The following is a 19,998-nucleotide window of genomic DNA, read 5'->3' on the forward strand; positions in this document are numbered from 1 at the left end:
GATGCTTCGACAAAAGCGCAAGAGAAAAAAAGACTTCTGCTTAAACTTTAGATTTATTTCTTTACTCTGAAAAAAAAAAAAAAAGCTCAAATATGGGAGGGGCATCTGCAACGAAATCCCACACCGATAACAATTATCCACAAATAAAGTTAAAGGATATGATACAAAACATCTCTTGTAACACTGTTAAACAGACTGCGACTCAGATCAGACTCACTATGGGGGAGGACTGCAGCGGGTGCTTCCTGTATCAGGAGTTGTGCGCGTCCTCGTACAAACAGAGCGGGCATGCAACGCGACGATGGAGGCAATCCAGAAAAAGAAAAAAAGTCATAATTGTACAGTTGATGGAGATGGGAATGAAAAGCAGGAGCACTAGGAATTTATTTGCACGTCTTCTTTGTAACAGACTGAAGGAGAAAAATGTGTCAGATTACGGTGGAAACAGAACAAGGAGGCTGTTCGCTGTACTTAAACCTTTAGGAGGCCTGACCGATCCTGTAATGCCCGTGTCGATAATATGAATCTTCCCTGCATTTGTTCATTGGTCGCGACGGAGACCACAGCGTCCTGGAATGATACGCCAGCATCTGGACAGAGCTCGGCGGCAGCGCTCTCACATTAGCCTCCGGTCAGGATGAAATGATCAGTTATTATATCAAAGCTGGCCTCAAAACCCTTCAGTAAATGGTCACGTATGGTTCGTGCGGCTGAGCGCAGCGCCGTGGCAACAGAGACGGAACATCAAACCCCTCCGAGCTGCTACAGAAACATCCCACCCACACGCAGCGACGAGCTCTGAGGTGGAGTTTTATGTATGAAAATGACAACAATGACAAAAAAAAAAAAAAAAACATCACTGAAAATAACCACCACTTCAAAAGAAACAAAAAAAAAAAAATATCGTAATTAAAAATCTATACACATTGCATGTATTCATTAAAGTGACTGAGCCAGTTAGAATTCTAGACAGTAGTTGGATTTAGCAGCAAATTCTCTTCTCAATAAATAGATGTACAGTATATAAATGTCTCTTTTGAACCAGGTTCAGTCCAAACCTGGGAGGGAGGGGGTGTCGTACGGTGGACCAGTCCCCCAAGTAAGTCGGGGGGAGGGAGTGATGATGATCGCGATCGTCCGCGCCAACATTCGTCTCGGGTTACCGATCCGTCGTCAAGACTGTACAGCAGGGAGATCCGTCCCAAATAATAAAAAAAAAATAAATTCCAGTCCAGAGTTTTTAAAACAGCATGCTTTGTCTTCTGCTCTTTCCATTACCTGGTTAGAAACGGGAAGAAGAGATGGATTGTGCCATTGGTATTGGAGTTCACAGTAAATGGTCTCATGCTGTCAATCTACACTCAGACGACACGGAGAAAGGAAGATAATGTTCTTATAATACTTTGAGGGCTGTAAACAAAAGGGCACCGAGGGCTTGAATCTGTTTTGAACCTACACCAATCAGACATAACATCATGACCACCTTACTAATATTATCTTGGACTCCCGTGTGCCTCCACCACAGTTATGACTCATCAGAGGATAGACGCGGGGCCTCTGAGGGTGTCCTGTGGTGCCTGGTAACAGGATGTTGTCAGTGGGGGTCTGTGGGTGCTTTCATCAGTGAACAGGGGGTCAGCGTGGACGCCCCGACTGGTCTGTGTTTTCGCAGCCTGATACAAAACAATGTGCGATTCCCTCCGTCTTCTAGCATTTTTCTACCAGTAGCTCGTCTGTTGGATCCGACTACACGGGCCAGTCTTCGCTCTCCATGATCGCGTCTCTGCTTTCCCCTCCCTGCTCCACTTTAGGTACCGACTACAGCAGACCAGGGTCCCCCCACGAGAGCAGCAGTTTTGGAGGAACTCGGACCCAGACAACTAGCCGTTAAAGTCGTTTAAATCCGTCCGCTTCATTTCTCCTGCTTCTGACACATCACCTGCTGCCTAAAATATCCCACCTGCTGATGCGTGTCATCACAACAACACTTGACCGAGAAGTTGGCGAAAATGTTTCATCTGATTGGTGTACGTGTAGTTAGTTATCAGTGTGACATGTGTAATAATTCTTGATGCAAATAGAGGCCATTGTGTTGAAGTACCTTAACCTCGTTGATAACTGGAAAAACGAGTAAACCAGCTTATAAATAAAATAATAACATGCACTCTGTGGGCACTCCTTTCAGCCCGCACACCGTCCTCGCCTCCACATCCTCCCTCTTCTTCATTCCTCACCTGATTCGGGGTACGATGAGTTCCGGTAGCCAGGATCTCTCTGCAGCTGCACCTCCTTCAGTGTGAATATGGATATGTCTGCCAAAGACACAGAGTCAGTCAGTGCAACCCAAAGCCACGTCTTCTTCCAGGAGAACAGCGTCTTTGTTACGAGGCCGTAACCGATCCTCGCTGCGCGCTGCAATAATCTTCACATTGTACTTAGCCGAGTCTGCCAAGTCTGCATTACTGCATCACCGTTTCATTACTCACTCTCTGGCAGTGTGTGCACACGTGGCCCCAGGCTCCTGAAGTACGGCTGTCTCATCGCTTCATCAGCAGAGATCCTCTTTTTCGACTCATACTGAAATTGAAAGAAAAGAAGAAGCCATTACAAAAAAAAAAATTACGCAAACTGTGTAAATGATTAATAATTGGGTCAGCGGCGTGTGATTTCGTGTGAATGTGTTGGCAGAGATTTGCTTGCGCTTCTTTCCAAAAATACAGTCCGAACATAGCTGCAAAATGTGTCACGCTGCTTTTAACGTTGCATTAATTCCTGGCAGATACAGCGAGACTCACTTTTAGGAATGACATCAGCAGTTCGATTCCATCAGTGTCCAACCTGGAGAGGGGGGAGAAAACAGGAGAGGAGGAGGAGGAGGAGGGGGTCAGTAAGGTGGGGTGAGTCACAGATGTTGGCGAGTGTAAGGAAGGAAACAGAGTCCAACACAGTCAACTATTCCACAGGATTTCCTTACAGGAAGTGACAAAGAGCACACACTCCTAACTAAACAACCCAGTAATACTAATGTCTAACTCTAAAAGCTAAGCGGCTCCACACATCAGCTCTTTATACCTGGGTCTCATCAGAAATATTTGCTCATTCTCATCTCCAATAATTAGTGGACTAGAAACAGAGGTGAGAGTGGAGGGTTAACGTACATAAAATAACTGCAACATACAGCAAATATGTGAAATGACAACATGTAACCAAATTAAATTAGTTCTTTGTATGCAGTATCGGATTTAAATGACACGTAGAGAAGATGAAATGCTAACAAAGTAGAAAACACATGCCAGTCATACCTGGGCGCATGATTAATGAGAGGCTGTGCCTTGTACTTGGTGAACTTGTAGGACTTGAACTCGTCGATGGAGGAGATTCCAGGCCAGCTGTCTTCTGTGGGAGTGCCTGTAGAGGGACAGTCCATCGACCATGTTAGAGTCGGGCCTTAACCAGCCAGCTGGAGGAGAGGGGGGGGGGGTTCACGCTGCCACGGGGGCTACATGCCAGGGTTAATGCGATTAAGGGCTCATATTGAAGGTCTGAGGTGGTTCCCTGTCAGCAGGGGGCAGCACTCACCCAGCAGCCTGAAGATGAGGTGCAGCTCGTCCTCCACTGTGGAGCCTGGGAACAGGGGCCTGCCGGCAGCCATCTCATAGAATATACAGCCCACACCCCTGACAGGAAGACACAGGAGGGACAAGGTCACAGAGGGACGACTGGCTGCGTCTTTAACACCGACACAACGCAACAGGTCTCGTGCATTTAAGCTACTGCTAACTTTTTCATCAAAACTCTCTGAAATAAACAGTTACAGTCGTATTTCAGTCTGCCTCACACATAAAACATATTAGAAAGAGGCAGGGGTTAATTCCAGGCAGACTTAGGACACGGCGAAGTTTGAAGCCATTCCTTGTTAAAGTTTTCAACGCCTGCATGTATTCATCAGCAGCATGCGCCACATCAAAGTCCCCTTCCTGTAGATCAGGACACCTGCCTGCTCACAAGAGCACCAGCGAAATGAAAGGAACATCTGTGCTTACTCCACAAATCACTGCACGCAAAATAATTCAACACAGTTACTAATTCGTGATTTGTCATAAGATTATATTTGCCAGCCCTGACGCTGCGCGGCCGTATGCTAATTAAAAGAGAGTATTCAAGAGCCTCGTTTCGAGTTTTCTAACAGTTGCAATCACCCCCGCGGAGCGAGGCCCACTCACCACATGTCTATCTGCGTGGAGTACTCCGAGGAGCCCAGCAGCACGTCGGGAGGCCGATACCACAGCGTCACCACCTCGTTGGAGTATGTTTTAGTGGGCACAGACTTGGCCCTGGCTAGTCCTTGGGAGCAGAAATATGGGAAATCATAAAATTAGAAAACAAATAAATAAAAGAACACATCGAGTTTTTTGAAGAATGGATTAAAAATGGGAAAAACAGATTGACCCAGCTTTAGAAATGTTAAAAAATAAATAAAACAAAACACAAGTTCCTGTCTTTATATCCAAATGCCAAATGAATAATATGTATAAATGATGTATGTGAGTTATGTTGTTGATTATACCAAAGTCGGCCAGTTTGAGTTCTCCCCGGTCGTTGATGAGCAGATTTTGGGGCTTCAGGTCTCTGTGGAGGACTTTCCGTCTGTGACAGTAGGCCAAGCCTCGCAGGATCTGGAACAGGAAAATCTAGGGAAAGAGGTTTTTGCACTGAATAAAAATTGATTCTTACTTACAGAATCACGCACCATATTTAAACCAATTTAGTAGAATAAATGTTAAAATAAATGCACCAAACTGTCCTGCAGACTTCTACTACGACAAAATAACAAACCCAGTCTCAACAACCTGAATGAAGCTCATTCATTATGTTCTGATAAATGCTGGTGGAAGGTTAACAGGACATTATTTTACTCATCTCCCACATCTAGCCACACTCCTCCACCAGGGGGCACACTAACAGTGTTTGTTGCACTGACACCAGCAGCCACAAAGTCCTGACAGCTGATGGCCGGCCAGCAGGCTGCCTGCCGAGCTCACCTTGACATTCTGCATGCTCAGGATGTTCCCACAGTCATCCATGTACTGCTTAAGGTCTTTGTCCTAGACGAGAGGAAGGGCGTTAGAGTAGACAGGCTACAGGCGAAGGAACCGCAACAGTTGGTAAGCAAGCGAGCTCCCCTCTGCAGAGGGCCATGAATAATAATATAAAATTCATTAATTTCAGCATCCCCCCAAGAGAATAACATCTGAGTCACGCAGAAAAGCGAGGGCAGAGGTTTGGCTGGTCTCACCAGGTATTCGAAAACCAGTGTGAGCGACTTGTCTGTGTGGACGATGTCGTGCAGCGTCACGATGTTTGCGTGTTTCAGGTCCTTCAGTAGAGACACTGGGAACGAGATGAAGGAGACAGCGGCGGTGAGGATGTGACAAAGGAAGCTTATTTGGCTGAAGCTAATCGACAATAAAACCCCAAACAAAAACAGAGAAAACACGCTCCCCGTCCAGCCCGATAAAGGATGTGCTGACACGCGTCCAATACGAGTGTAATCACACTTCAATAATTAATTTCTCCACACACAATGTATCAGTGTTTGTATTGGCTGGTGGCGTGGGTCTGCATCATCAATGATGCACAAAGATGAACTTTAAACTGTGAATTCAGCAGAGCTGGCAGGAGGTTAAGGCTGAGCTCCACTTGAATAGATGAGCTTGGATTCCCAGTAGGAAACTGTAACTGAAACACCCAAAAAATCACCAATCCAACCTCAAAATCGAACATGGCAGCTACAAGCACAAAAAGCAGTGACTGCTACAGTATTATACCATTTACCATTCTGTCTATTTGTGTCCGGTTAATGTAGCTACTGTGTTTGTAGGCACTAAAGACTGTGTAATGTGTTCTGGCCGACAACAACTCTTGGCTTTCTGATCTGTGGCACTGGGACACATCAAGCTCACTCTTCAAGTCATTCTTAGCAAGTTCCAAGAAAAAGCGAACGCAGCACGAAAAACATACACTTAAGCTTGTCTGTGGCTTTGTAAGAGTGAGAAGAAAATGAGAAGTGGCTATTCATAGGATAACAAGTATTTCACACACTGCGTGCTGGGGTGGATTTTTATAGTTTGAGTTGCACTCTCACTCCAAATGAACCACAGCACATTTCTATTAAAAGTTTGTGGGGAAACGATTCTGCGTATTATCAACAGCCTGGCGACTGAATGATGTCTGATAGTTGGGTGTTATTCAACCCTGACTCTTTGTTGTACCTTCTCTGATGGCTGTGCATGGTGCCCCCTCCTCGTGCTCCAGTCTGATCTCCTTCAGAGCCACGAGGTTGTCCGTCAGCTTACTCCTGCCTTTGAAGACTGTAGCGTACGTGCCCTGGAGAACAGGAAGAGCAGGAAAATGTTTCAGCCCCCACGTGAGGCAGCCTGGTTGTCAGGGGTTAAAGGTAAAACTCTGGAACCGGGTCTGTGTGAGTGTGTGTGTGTGTGTGTGTTTTATCACACGCCATGAGAACATTAGCACCTGGGGGATGAGAGAAAGGGAAGTCAAGGTTAACAGGCTCACGTACCTCCCCCAGTTTGTCCAGTTTGATGTAAGTCTCCAACTTCCCAAAGCCAATTTCTGACTGGAGGAAAGAAAAGGACAAACAGTATTAATGAGGGGAGAGTCTCTATTAGCGGTGACAAGCTCACAGACACCACAACAAATCCTTACGACGGCTTTGCAGCATCACAGAGGGGGTGTGGGGTGGCCACACACCCAGACCATCATCAGAACTAATCTGCTGTGACAAAGGGCTGTTGGCTTTTTGCTTTTACATGTGTGCTTGTTTATCAGCACACAGACAAAAGCAAACTTTATAAGTAAAGTTTCAGCTTCTCTAAAGTGCAGATGCTTTTCGTTGTCATTTATGATAGGAACCAATACTTCTTGTGTTTCGGAAACTGAAGGCAGCTTCACCAGCCTGTAAACTGACCCTCTGCAGGACGAGGACCGGTTCCAGTTGAGCCGAGAGGTCTGGGTGTCACACGTGTTTTTGAGCGAAGCCATTCAGCGCTTCACCAACCACTCTGCAGGGTAGCGTGCATGCAAATGTGGCGGACTGGGTGAGGCAGAGCGTTACTTTCTCCTCTCTTCTGCTTTTGGCAGATGTGTCTTCAATGTTAAAACTACGAGCCGACCGAGGCCGAACGCTGAGACGCAGTGTCAACACAGGACAGGAGGCCGAGGGGATGAGATTAGGCAGAGCAAGACCCGAGCCCTCATTCTTTCACTTCTGTTTCTTTCAGCATTTGAATAAAGCAAAACTATCACAGCTGTCTTTCACCTTCTGTTTCTAGGAGTATTTCTGAGAATTTTATCGCTATAACTTTCCCTCCACAGAAATGCCATTACCAGGCTACAAACCTTCATCTCAGAGCCGTGGGCATTAAGTTACCGCACAGGTTCACGTTTTATCTGCAGAGTGTCACATACGCTGCGGGTCGGCTGATAAGGATGATAAGCCATGACGAAGCATGTTTTGTCAACTGTAAGAGTTTGTGTCAGTTTACACTGATATGCACCTACATACACACATGTGCTGGAGCGGCTCTACAGTATCTAAGGGAAACGCTACAATGTTGACATACCATAATCTTTTAAGCATCGCTCATTCTAAAGCATCTGAAAATCCTTTCTATGTCAGCAATTTAACATTGAAATGGCACTTTAGTCTGATTACCAAGCCAGATTTTTCAAAATAAAATCGAAATCTAAAACCAATCCCTCTCAGTCGAGAGGCTAAAACAATAAAAACCTCACAGAGGAAAAAACAGACATTCTGCTTGTGGATTTATAAACTGGTGCCTCTCTTCCAGTGAAACTGCTACAGTGTTGGGAAGGATAATGAAAGATGAACAAGGAAACAAATGATGGCATAAAATCTTTGTTTGCCGTTTCCAAACATGGAGGCAGAGGACAGAGTTCAGGACAGCACCTCTGTCAATCAGTGCTGAGCTCAAACCTTCTTGAGGAGGAAGTAGGCTTGTAGACACGCAAGCGAACAAAAAGGTGATTGCTCCATTTACGCAACTCGACATCCTTTGTGCGTTTACCTCATTTCTGACATTTTTTTTTTTTTTTTTTTTAAACAGTCCCTGCCCCTCTCACCAGTGATGCTCTGCGGGAGCGTCGGCTCAGCGGCTGGTCGAAGGGCGGGCTGCTCAGCTGCAGCTTCTGCAGGTAACCGTCAGGTATCCTGATGTCGGCCGGGAGGGACAGCCGTTTGTTCAAGTCCTGCCAACACACAAAAATGGTGTTAAACTGAAAGTGAAAACCAAAAATTATCAAAGAGCCAGCAGCGTGACCTCTGAACAAATAAAAAGGCAGATACCCACATGAACGAACAGAATCTCTTAAGAAGCCGCCTGCTTTAGGCCTCATTACTACTGTGTGTGTGTGTGGTTGTGTATAAACATGTGTGCCTCTGTAAGGTTTTGCATATTAGATTTGTGTTTGTGATGAAGGCGGAGGTCTGTAGAGCCCCTTCAAGAACTCAGGGAAAAGCAACAAAGTACTCGAGCATGAGACTAACGACTTGTTATATAAAATCAAACACACACACCCCTCCAAATACGACGTCTGGATTCTTCCCATCATGCATTTCCTCCATTTGTTAGATTACTGTTAATCTGGCCCCTCGCTCTCTCTCTCTCTCCCTCTCTCTGCTTAAATCTACTTCCCCCCCTCTCTGAGGTAACACTGGAAAACACCCTCCCTCCCTCCCTGTCTAACTCTTAATCAACATACACATAGCAATATGCAACTTTGAGCTTTTCCTTTTTCAACACAAATTCTTACACACGTTGCTAAATCAGGAACCTGAAGGGCACCTGGACGGGTCGACCGACCTCCAAACAGTCAAACGTGACGGTGACTCAGCTCTTTTCGACTGGCTTGGAGGTTTACAGCCGGAAAATTTAGACGTGTGGTCAGCAAACAGGAAGTGATGTTTTCATTGCAACTTCAAAGAGCCGATTCGTCGCTTCTGTTGTTCCTACGCATTCTTCTATAAACACGACCAATGTTGTTCGCTCGTGTCAAGCAGAGAAAGTCGTGCGCTTACGAGTGACTAATTTACATGTTGGCGCATCCCGCTGTAGAGTTGAAATGATTAGTCACTCAATTAGTTGAAAATTCACCCACCACACCAATTTTCAGAATCATTTTAGACGCACAATTAACTTTTTTATCATTTGACAGTTTATTTGATTACTTAATGAATCACTTAGACAAAATTATTTGAATGAATGAATTTTGGCTCTTGAATAATTCAATTTATGCATAGATTTTTATGAGAAGCGCTCATTTTCAGTTTACTGTCATGTGAGACACCAATAAATCAAATGGAAATAATTACATGTTGTCTGTTTTGAGTTTCGGGTTTTTTGAGCTAGGGTCTCCGAACATCCGACCCTCAGAGCCACTGAATCTCCTTCATAATCCACAAAAATGGGTCTCAGCCTTCCTTGTCAGTGGCTCAAACGTGAAGTCTAGTTGATAGAAAAATCACCCTTTCTGCCTCTGACATATTTTCTACATCTTCTTCAAAAGCGTCCAAAGCAACTAACCCATCCGATGACATAGGGGCCGACGTAAAATAAAGATGGCGGAGGCTATGATTGTTGGTGTATGATCTGTTTGTTTCATGCCCCCTTTAAACGGGTAAGAGTTTCAACTCAAAACCAATTATTTTAATCAACAATACAAAAGAATGATAAATATTTGCCTGCTTTCCGTCCTCTGTGACAGTGAACTTTAGTTCTGGTGCGTTGCTAGGATAAGACAGGTACATCACGGGTCAAAATATTGATGGCAGATTGCCTGACGATGGAAACAAATCTTTCGTGGCGCTCGTATAAATACCAGATGCTTGGTAACAGGCAGCGGTGACGTGACCGTATTTGTGAAAACATTACATTTAGCTCTGTTGTTTGTGTGCGGAGGGGCAGGACCGGTGGCAAGTGAGTGATGGCATCCATCACTTGACCTTTGAGCCCCCCACCACCGTTCTCCGGTTGTCCAATCAAGCCGCCCTAATCTGTTACAACAGAGGCCCATCTGGACAGTATTACAGTAATCCTCGTGATGTAATCCCAAAACAGCGCCGCTTCCTCTGAAGTGAGGGAACGACAATCCACCACCTGAGCAGACGGAGGGATGTCCTCGCTCTTCCTCCTACTAATCTCCTTCTACTGTCCCTTCTCCGAGTGTCACGGCAGCATCGAGGCAAAGAATGAGGCCTCACAGAGGGAGTTCACTGGCACACTTCATCAACATCCAGCCGGCAGTCAATCACGCTCCTCTTGCAAACAATGAACACTGTTTGTCGTTTGTCTATAAGTCTCACTGTGAGCCAGGGTACGTGCTTCTGTCCAAATAAACTACAGTGGTTGTGAAATGCCAGTCACAGGAAGTGTGAGCTGCTCTGGTGGCTACACCGAGTGCGCGGCAACAGGCGATGTGTCATGTCTGTGTGTGTGTGTGGTTAGTCCCAAATGGCGTACGCTGCTAAACTGTGTTTTTAAGAATGTGCGTTCTTGCATGCTTGGTTTGTCTGTGCAGATGCTGCTATCTGATCGTTAATCCCCAGAGGCTGCGCAATCAAAGCCACCAATAAACAGAGGGAGGAGCGAGTGTTCGTCAATCACAGGACGTTTCCTCCTGCGATCTCCCAGCAGGCAGCGTGCAGCAACGCATGGTTGATTGGCAAGATGTCAACAACAACCGCACATGAAAAAAAACACGTACAGTGCCATAAAAAGGGTTTGTTGTCCAAGTTTCTGAGTGTGATGATTTTTAAAAGTGAATAATTTATTTTTTTTTTATTTCCTTAACATTTAAAAAGAAATAACTGCAGTCAGATCGACCTCAACCAAGACAATTATCATTAAATATGTGAAAGAAAGGAGACTTGAAACAGTGATAATGCAAATGGAAAGAACAGCTGGATGACTGTGAATCTATTTTTTTATTTAAACTGCGCATTGATTTTTCTTGAGCACTTTCACAGTGAAAGTGGACAGGTGGCCTCACTGACATACGTCAGATGAACATCGATTAAATCCCATTAGCGGCCGTTAAGATGGCTTAAAGCCTCCAATTCTTGGCTTTGTTGTAAAGACTGCGTGAGACAAAAGAGAGATATTGACTCAGCAGTTTGACATTTTTGGTAAAGTCATATTGTGTTCCCTGTTGTCACACTGATGTAGATAATACGAGGGAGGTACAGAATATTAAGACTATTCTTGAGGAAGAAGGAAGTTCTGATATCTGATCTCTTTTTATGAATAATGATGCAACGATTCAAAAAAAATCCCCACATGCTTTGATACACGTAGCTGAAGCAGCATTATTACTCCTCTATTTTCCTAACAGGCAAATGGACTGAAACTTTCAGTCTTGATCAAGTTCTGCATTTGTGTGCACACAGCTGTCTTCCTATGCATCGGGTGGTATATAAAAATAATCACATTGATTAAAACATGTGTTGCCGTACACAGTGAAAATGTTTAAATCAAGAAGCAGACGCATCTGCTTCCTACGCTGACGCACAAACGACACCAGCACTAAACGTTGGAAATATCTCTCAGAAGTCACGACAGTAACGCCGTCTCCTTGGAGACGCCTGGATGCGTGATCCTCTCTGGTCAAACTGTTAACGTATCCAAAGGGTCAAACTGCAGTAATGGCCGCACCAAGCGACAACAACAAAATAAGAGAAAAACAGATGTTCGTATTACTTGGAAATGAGTGGGTTTGGCACAGTGCGGCGATTTTAAGTTTACAGTGGCTGTGTTTTCCTCAAATCCTTAAACCTAACATTCATTTCAGATCACGATCACACACCCTGGATTTAAAAACAAAAAAAAAATCCTGTGGCGAAATGAAATCCCTCTTAGAAAAAAAAAAAAAAGAAATATACAGACAATCACAAGGAGAGGTCTTTCCATAATGTGTTGACATTATATAACCACCAGAGGAATGTCAGAATCAGACTTTATCAAGCGCTGCTTCGTGCATTTATGAGAGAGAGGAAGTAAATAAGAGACGGAGGTGGTGACGACTGTGAAAGCTTTCAGAAACAGATTTTAAAACTATGTTCAGAAAACAATATGCGTAGTCAGTCTGCGTATGTGCCTATGTGTGCGTAATGCTCACATTGTGCGAGCAGCTGACACGCTGCAAGGATACGCCTACGCTGTGGTACAGAGTGTGGCGCTGCACATCTTTAAATGTCACGTCTTGCAGTAAAATTCCAACGTCACACGCCGAGATTACTTCGCTTGTTAGTGAATTCATCAAAACACATGTTCGCCGAGGAGGCCGAACCGAAGTACGACTCCAGATGAATAAGCGTTAATAGCAGGCAGTGACTCACATCCCGAAAGATCTCCTCGAGTTGAAAAGGCAGAAAAGACAATTCTCACCTCTGCAGAGATGCGTCTGTTCCCTCGGTTCCTCAGACAAACCCCTGTGGGCGACTGCACCTCATCAGAGGAAGTCCCCGACGCCTGATCGCTCTCTCCGTCCGAGCCCATCTTCAGATTCTCGTGGACGATATCTGGGAAGAGGAGCGAACGGGGAGAAGAGAGGAGAGGTGAGGGGTTGAGTTTGACAAATGGAGCAGGTCTCTGGAAATGAGGCCGAGCTCAGCTGGTGACAGAGAAAGAAACTCTCTCTCAGACAGTTTTTCGCGTCCCCCTGTTTTTAGCTCGCGGCTGAATCAGAAGGGAGGATGTACGAGTTATAAATAAGATTTAAAATGTGTGACCAGTACATTTGATTTATTTAAGAAAAATCCATTTGTGGTGTTGTGATACCCTCACGCCTGAACAAACTGAAGTGACATACATGCAGAGCACGTTAGAAGTGTCCAGAGATGTTAGTTACAGTATATGTCTTAACAAAAGGGCCATTGTTCTGCTGCATGAAACACTGGACTAATTCAGCTGATGGCTGTGTCTTTGCTATGGCTCCAGCAGGGGTTTACTTGAGCACATGTTTTCATAACATAACGTGTTACAGTGTGTTCAGGCTCAGCTGACCCTGTCAAACGTTTAAGATGTTTAAGACGAGGATTAAAGTGAGTAGGTCTGAGGACGCTCTAAATCTACGCATTCATTTTAACTGCAAAACTGCTAAATCTACAACCGAGCCACTGTTTTTTTTTTAGAAGCCAGGACGAAAATTAAAACGTGGCCCGTGAACAGCGTGCACGTGTCTCACCGAGGCGACTGCCGTTGCGAGGCATGACCATGAGAGAGCCCAGGCCTCCTCCGATGACGCTCTGAGGCCGTCGCAGAGGCGGCTTTTTAAAAGAGCCCGTGTACTGGTGGAGAAAGGAGTGCACACTGTGGGCTGATGGAGGCCTGCCGTTCCTCACGATGGGCTCTGCAGGACAAGACAGATGCTTTCAGAGATGATGACAGTAAACGAGCAGAAACAAAACAAATATTCAGCACACAGCATGGACGAACAGTACTCAAAAACCGACTAAGAAATGCTCTGAAAAATAAACTGGATTAACATCAAGACTAATATGTGATTGGATTATTATGTTCACAAGTTTTAAACTTTGGCTGTAAAGCAATATTTCTATATCTACATATTAAGTTCATATTATTTCTAATAATCTAAAAGGTGAGCTCAGATTATTTTTTTTCCTTGAACTACATTGTGTGAAAGCTCATTAAGACTTTCATGACATTTTTTAAGTTGTGAGCTGGGTACCTGAGCTCTCTGCCTTCACGTATACACCGTGAAAACATCAGACTGCATTAAATAATCACCGTTACATAAGAGGGAGGTTTAAACTCATAATCTACTAATGTACAGACTGATGTAACACAACAGAATAGACTAGTAAGAAAGAATAAACCGCATAGTTAAAAAAAAAAGATAAAAGATAAAAGTCAGAATGCTGAATTTTATTTTCTATCGCTGTCAAACAAACAAAACTGTCAGACTGAGAACAAAGTACAGATAACAAGATAATACTGTGTGCTGTAACAGCTTGGAAATTTGCAAAACACAAAGATAACGTTATTTTTTCTGATATCTTTTTTTATTTTTTCTGATGAAAACAAAAGACAATGAAACTTCTAATAGACCTGTTCATCCTTCCCACTAAAAACAAGCTTAACAAGGCCTGATTTGTTTTTTAGAGGATGATATTCCAGCAGCCTCCTGCTCCGCGTGTTACCTAACTGTAAAGAGAGCTGGGAGGGTTTCGGTGATCTCCGTACGATACTGTACTAGTAACAGAGCCTCGCGTGTAAACAAACACCATTTACTGGTAGTCTACGTTTTGTAGTGTGACTTGAGAAAGGAGTCTACGACTGGCTGGCAGAGAGGCCGAGGGCTGACGGAGGTGAAAGATTTATTACGTATAGAGTAGCACCTAGTAAAACACCAACTGTGACCGTGGGGAAAATGGAGCCCCAGAGAAGGTGTTGAGCAGCAGTCTGAACTCAGACAGAGGGATTTGGCCGGACAAGGGCAGGACATAAAGTGGATAATTCAATCACAGACTAGAGTCAGGCTTATGCTTCACCAATTTTAGTTTCTCTGATACAGCAAACATGTTAGAACTTTTCATGCTGTTTCTTTTTCTTTTGTTTTTTTACGGCCTGCTTGTATTTGTCACTATCTGGTTTGGGACAGCCGTTAATATGATCCGCCCTCCACACAAACAAGCAAAGACAAGTAGAGTGGTTGGGACACTGCGGGCTGGCGGAGGATGACTGTTCCCTACTCCAGGCTGCGTGGGAGGAGACACTAAGCATTTGACTTACTTTGTGAATCGATCCAAGTGGCACAATCGAGTTGCTAGCGGGGATTATCTTTTTTCCATATTATCATCATCAACACCAGCTCCCAACAGCTCACTGTTTGCCCGGTTACCAGGATCAACCGATTCTCTGCTCATATTTCTCACAAGACTCAGAGCGCTGTGGGTGTCTGGGTCTAGCGGAGCTATAAAAACAGATTTCACTATGCGGCGCTTGTGCCAACACAGACGTAAAAAACTTTGGAACACTTGTCACGTCGTATATTACAACCCATGTCACTGGTCTGTGTCGTCTGACATACGCTGAAACATGAAAATTCTTGGATGAACACGAAATATTTCCTAGACATCCGATCAAAGCGGAAAAACACACAGCCGTGTGACATCCAGGTCCTTATGCCCCCTCCATGTTATCTCTGGGCAGCTGCTGCCGCCGCTGGCTTGAGTTATGAGAGTTACATAATCGGATCAAGACCAGAACGCTTTCCCCAATCACAGAGTTCAGATCAAATCTCATCTGGCTACTCCGTTCTGTCTCCTCTCTACCCTACTTACTGTTAAACAGGCTGCTAAAATCCCCTCACGCAAGCTAACGCACACACACACACACACACACACACACACACACACACACACACACACACACACCATGACTCCATGTCCCCACTCACCAAGCACAGAACACTCTGGCCAAACTTGTTGTTAATCACTATACAAAAAGCTCTTTACAAAGCCCTGCTAGTTCTCAGGAGGCAGAGGGGGTGATGGGAGGGAACTTGGACGATCTGATTGATTGAAGAAGAGAGAAAGGGGTAATAGAGTGAGTCATTGTGACAAAAAAGAAAGCGGGAGAGGAGCAGGGAGCTGCTGTGGTGGTGGTGGATCAAGATGCTCGGCTGGTTTCACCAAGTCATCCAAGTCGCCGTGGCAATGTCATGGAAACTCTAGAATTTTTCCAGACCCTGAGCACCATGGCAACGACGTGGTAGCACATGGTAGGCTCCCCCCCCCTCCATCCCCCCCTCCATCCCTCCCTCCATCCCTCCCTCCCTCTCTCCCTGCAGATTTTGTGAACATCAACAGAGATAAGCTGCTCTGCCACTCTGCTCTTATTTGGCGTCCTGAAGGCCACAACCTTCAGTAAGATCCAGATGAATGAAAACAGCTCCGGTGTCTGTCAGCGCCGAATAGAGCGCAGACAGAGAAATAAAGACGGAGCGAGGCACAGTCAATACGGAGCCGTCAAGTCATTTCTCTACAAATCACATCTATTGTCTGAGTAACGGCAGCTTGAATGGGCATGAAACTTGCTCAGTTCATAAATATAAAAAAATACATTATAAAGACTGAGAAGGACAGGCTCCCTGTCCAGGGTGTAGCCTGCCTCTCACCTAATGTCAGCAAACCCCTAAAGATGATCATCAGTTGATGATGGATGAATGTATATAACAATAACATATTCAACAAGGACTCCAGTTATGAGTCTAAAAGAAAGAAACATTAAAGCACTCAGTGACTCAGTTCATACTCAGACTGAGTCAGCGTTGGATAAAATATGGATGTGGATTACAACTAAAGTGCTGCAAAAATTAAGGCCATAAAAGTCCAGCTTCTAAATCCATTTCGGACATGCACATGCAAAAAAAATCGACTCCGCTGTGTTACCCATGACATTTTCTAGATAAGTGTGACCTGGTTCATCCCTCTAAAATGTAATAAACGGCAGCGCTGAGCCACTTTTTTGTGAAAGTCACCGGCCATCTCGGTGGCTAATTGTAGTGTTTCAAGTGGCCTTTATTCATTTGGCGCTGGAAAGAGTTACTTTTACCATCCATACCTGCCGCAGCCTCACATAGAGATCCATATTCCAGGAACACCATGTGAGCACGGTGCTATAATGACCCTGTCATGTTTGAATAAAACCAGGACAGTTATGTAACACAGAACATGAATGTAGCAGCAGGTGATCTGTACCAATAAAAAAAATTACAAAATCAATACATAATGACGTATTGGAAATGTTATGGGGAAAGACAGAAGAGCAGAAATGTCTATTTGTGCAGATGCCAGCCAATTAAATATGACACACATCAAGTTACTTAATCAAACTGATGTAAAAAAAAAAACAACAATCAAATAAACCAGTATTTCTATAAAGATGTCCAGTTAAATCAGTCACATTGACCTCACAGACACAAACACAGCAAAGAAGGCTTCTCTAAAAACAACACAGACACTTGCCAGGATCATGAAACTTTACTTGACAATTTAACTTTATGTTAATTATTCTACTAAACAGCTACATTCCTTGAACTATGAACCACAGTGTTTATCAATCTGAACCATCTGCTGGTGCCACATTTATATTTGCAGCCTGTGCTGAAAATGTCTGCAGCCGGCTTTAGCTTGGCTTACACCGGCCTCCTAAATACATAGATTCTCAAATGAGTGGTTCTAGCTCTGAAGACAACCACCTTTATCCTGTGTAGTCGACAAATCCTACCCTCCTAGTTATTGAACTCAATAAACACTCATCGAAAGGAGGTCAGCCAACTCTCTAACACATTAATCATCTTGACATCAACAGTCGGTGCCAGTTAAACGCAGCACAAGACACAACGACATGTCATTAAACGTGTCAGTCAGACCTCTGTCTGCGACGTGAGAACAGAGTTTATTTAGGAATATGTAAAACAGCTGCAGTCAGTGCAAGTAACTGCAGTTACATTAATATAGTCTAACAGTATAGAATAACAGCAGGGACGCAAAGTCATTACTTCAGGGTATATATAGAGCCAACAATATTACAGGTGGCAGGTCAGAGGCTTCTGGTGCGACAAGATGAACGTTTGATTGGCTTCTCAATGAGCAAGATATGTACTTTGACGTATTTGTCGTATTAGCATGTAAAGAAAATACAGACGATAATAACGTGACATTATCCAAGAGAATCCGTATTATTTGAGTGTATTAGAAACTAACCAATGGGGATCTACAGAGAGAAAGAACATCATTTACAAACTGCCATTTGCTGCGTATCCATTACCCCTAGAAATGTGCAAAACTCATCACAATAAAAAAAATGGTAATGGCAACACCTACATTTCGATAACCGCTCATATAAGGTGTTTTTTCAGACGTATCGATATAGAGGTTTATCACAAAAGTGCAATAGAAACACATTTTCCGCAATTATCCGTCAGCAGAGTCACTGGAGATGACGCAGGGGGTCATGTGACCAGCTCATCTGAAGTCCATTTCCTCAAAGTCAAGTCTCACGTGATGACAATTTGCGAGAGGAGACTTTACGAGAGTTACGGCTCATTCGCAAAACACCTTTCAATGGAAACGCGCACACATTGTACTTTATTAAAATTTCAGAACCCCAGCTCGTGACACTCACCGCTGTCCTTCAGTCCGTTCTCTTCGATCGTCATCTGTTCTGCCAGCTCGGACAGCGACTCGTCGATGGTGTGGCTGCCTCGCAGCGTCTGAGAGAGACGGCGCTTGAACCGCTTCATCTTCTCCATGGAGCTCTCGGGAAGGGGAGGCCTGCAGACGACAAGTGGAAGAATTACACCTACGTTAGCTGTGTTTGTAACCCCTGCAAGGCAATGATAAGGAGAGACGCGGCGTGTTTTAGTTGCAGAGGAACACTCCATCTGTAAACTATAGTGCTGAAGCAGGCCTTGACATTTCACCGACTGAAATGTGTAATATAAACTGTGTTTAACTGAAAAGAATTCACCTCGTCCAGCTGCCAGCGTGTTTCACAATCCCACATCAAGACTTAAAAAGTCGTTAGATCGCTGGGAATCTGGCTCAACGAAACAAACCAATCAACACCGAGACGTTAATTATGACTCAGCTCATTCAGGCACGTTACTTTACATTCCTCCCACTGGGAAAGCATGACAAGTCGGTGAGAGATTCTTACGGGCGCGTTTAGAATACAGTCCCTGGCACACTGGACTGTAAAAGCAAATCCTAAACCTGGGGGATTAGTCGCTGAATGGAGCGGGACTAGCCCGGGCCACATCGAGTCCACATCACACATTCCAGACGCATTTACCGTGTGCCCGAGAGCGGCTGATTGAGAGAGCCAGAGACGACATATACGCGAGGGAAAGAGAAATCCAGCTGGAGGAGACGGGTTCGAATGAAGACGGGCGATATGTGGGACCGTTTGACAGGAGCAGCCTCTCCCTGTGGCGTCAATGTAGAGATCATGACTCCACTTCCACTGCAGATCTGGACATGTGTGTCTGTGATGAGTAAAACCAAACGAGCAGCCAAAAGCCTCAGGGCTCGCTGGCTCTCAACTATTCCCTACTACAGCCTTTTGTCTTATGAATATTACTAATAACCTGAATTCAGTCCAGAGACGTGATTTACTCACTCAACCGGAGTCAAATAGGCAAACATAGTAACTAAGGAGCACGCTGCCACACAGAGGCACGGCTATAAAAAGAGCTGCTGTTAAATAAGCATAGGAGACAATGATTTGAACCATCAGTTTGCCTAAAATGTCACTAGATCGTGAAAAACTTTACATTGGAAAGGCTGAAGGTGATGACTCAAAAGTTGGTCGTTTTAAGCAACGAACAGTTCTCAACTCAAATATATTTAATTTAGAACAATGTGACACATCAAAATAGAGTCGGCAATCTGAAAATATCAGGCCACCAGCTGCCATCCATTGGTGAGAGACAGATCCCTCTGATTGGCTGTAATGTTAGCGAACCAATGCATGACAAGTGACAAAAATAAAAAAACAAATGATGAAATGATAAGTTAGTCACACAGAAGACTGTTTTCATTTTACATCTCTTATCTTATCTGGAATTTTTTATACATAGGTCTTCAACGGGGCGTCTGGGACCCCGAGGGGGTCCGCGGAGGCTGTGGGGGGGGTCGCAAAATCTTTGGCTATATTTTTAATTTTCCACCACAAATTTAATATCCTTTAAATGCACATTAACATGAATCCAACATATTTCACTAAATGGTTAAGGGATATTTTAATACTGAATGCAAAACGATAATAATGATCATTTATATTTATAAAAAGCACAAGCACTTTTTTTTATTATTAGTCTTTTTTTTTGTATTTCCTGTTCACATACGTGAGGGTGGTATAATTACAAATACTA

The 19,998-nt window shown here is 44.2% G+C and overlaps 1 protein-coding gene across 2 annotated transcripts in view; it reads right to left on the reverse strand.

Annotated features, from left to right (window-relative positions):
* Positions 1-34: 34 nt before the first annotated feature.
* LOC125014449 (cyclin-dependent kinase 17-like) overlaps positions 35-19,998 on the reverse strand; it is a 28,311-nt gene continuing 8,347 nt past the window's right edge. Inside the window, exons 2-17 of one of the 2 annotated variants that reach the window (XM_047595511.1) lie at positions 18,249-18,397; positions 13,282-13,446; positions 12,483-12,616; positions 8,164-8,289; positions 6,581-6,637; positions 6,273-6,387; positions 5,297-5,391; positions 5,043-5,105; positions 4,568-4,691; positions 4,224-4,344; positions 3,580-3,677; positions 3,303-3,408; positions 2,796-2,838; positions 2,487-2,577; positions 2,235-2,312; positions 35-1,179 (exon numbers count right to left, since the gene is read on the reverse strand). In XM_047595511.1, the coding sequence (XP_047451467.1) occupies positions 1,160-1,179; positions 2,235-2,312; positions 2,487-2,577; positions 2,796-2,838; positions 3,303-3,408; positions 3,580-3,677; positions 4,224-4,344; positions 4,568-4,691; positions 5,043-5,105; positions 5,297-5,391; positions 6,273-6,387; positions 6,581-6,637; positions 8,164-8,289; positions 12,483-12,616; positions 13,282-13,446; positions 18,249-18,375 (1,563 nt within the window). In that variant the 5' untranslated portion in view covers positions 18,376-18,397 and the 3' untranslated portion in view covers positions 35-1,159. Of the gene's footprint in view, positions 1,279-2,234; positions 2,313-2,486; positions 2,578-2,795; positions 2,839-3,302; positions 3,409-3,579; positions 3,678-4,223; positions 4,345-4,567; positions 4,692-5,042; positions 5,106-5,296; positions 5,392-6,272; positions 6,388-6,580; positions 6,638-8,163; positions 8,290-12,482; positions 12,617-13,281; positions 13,447-18,248; positions 18,398-19,998 lie in introns of both variants that reach the window. The other variant, XM_047595510.1, reaches the window with a different exon arrangement.

Source organism: Mugil cephalus, chromosome 10 (assembly GCF_022458985.1).
Source record: "Mugil cephalus isolate CIBA_MC_2020 chromosome 10, CIBA_Mcephalus_1.1, whole genome shotgun sequence".
NCBI classification, from domain to species: Eukaryota; Metazoa; Chordata; class Actinopteri; order Mugiliformes; family Mugilidae; genus Mugil; species Mugil cephalus.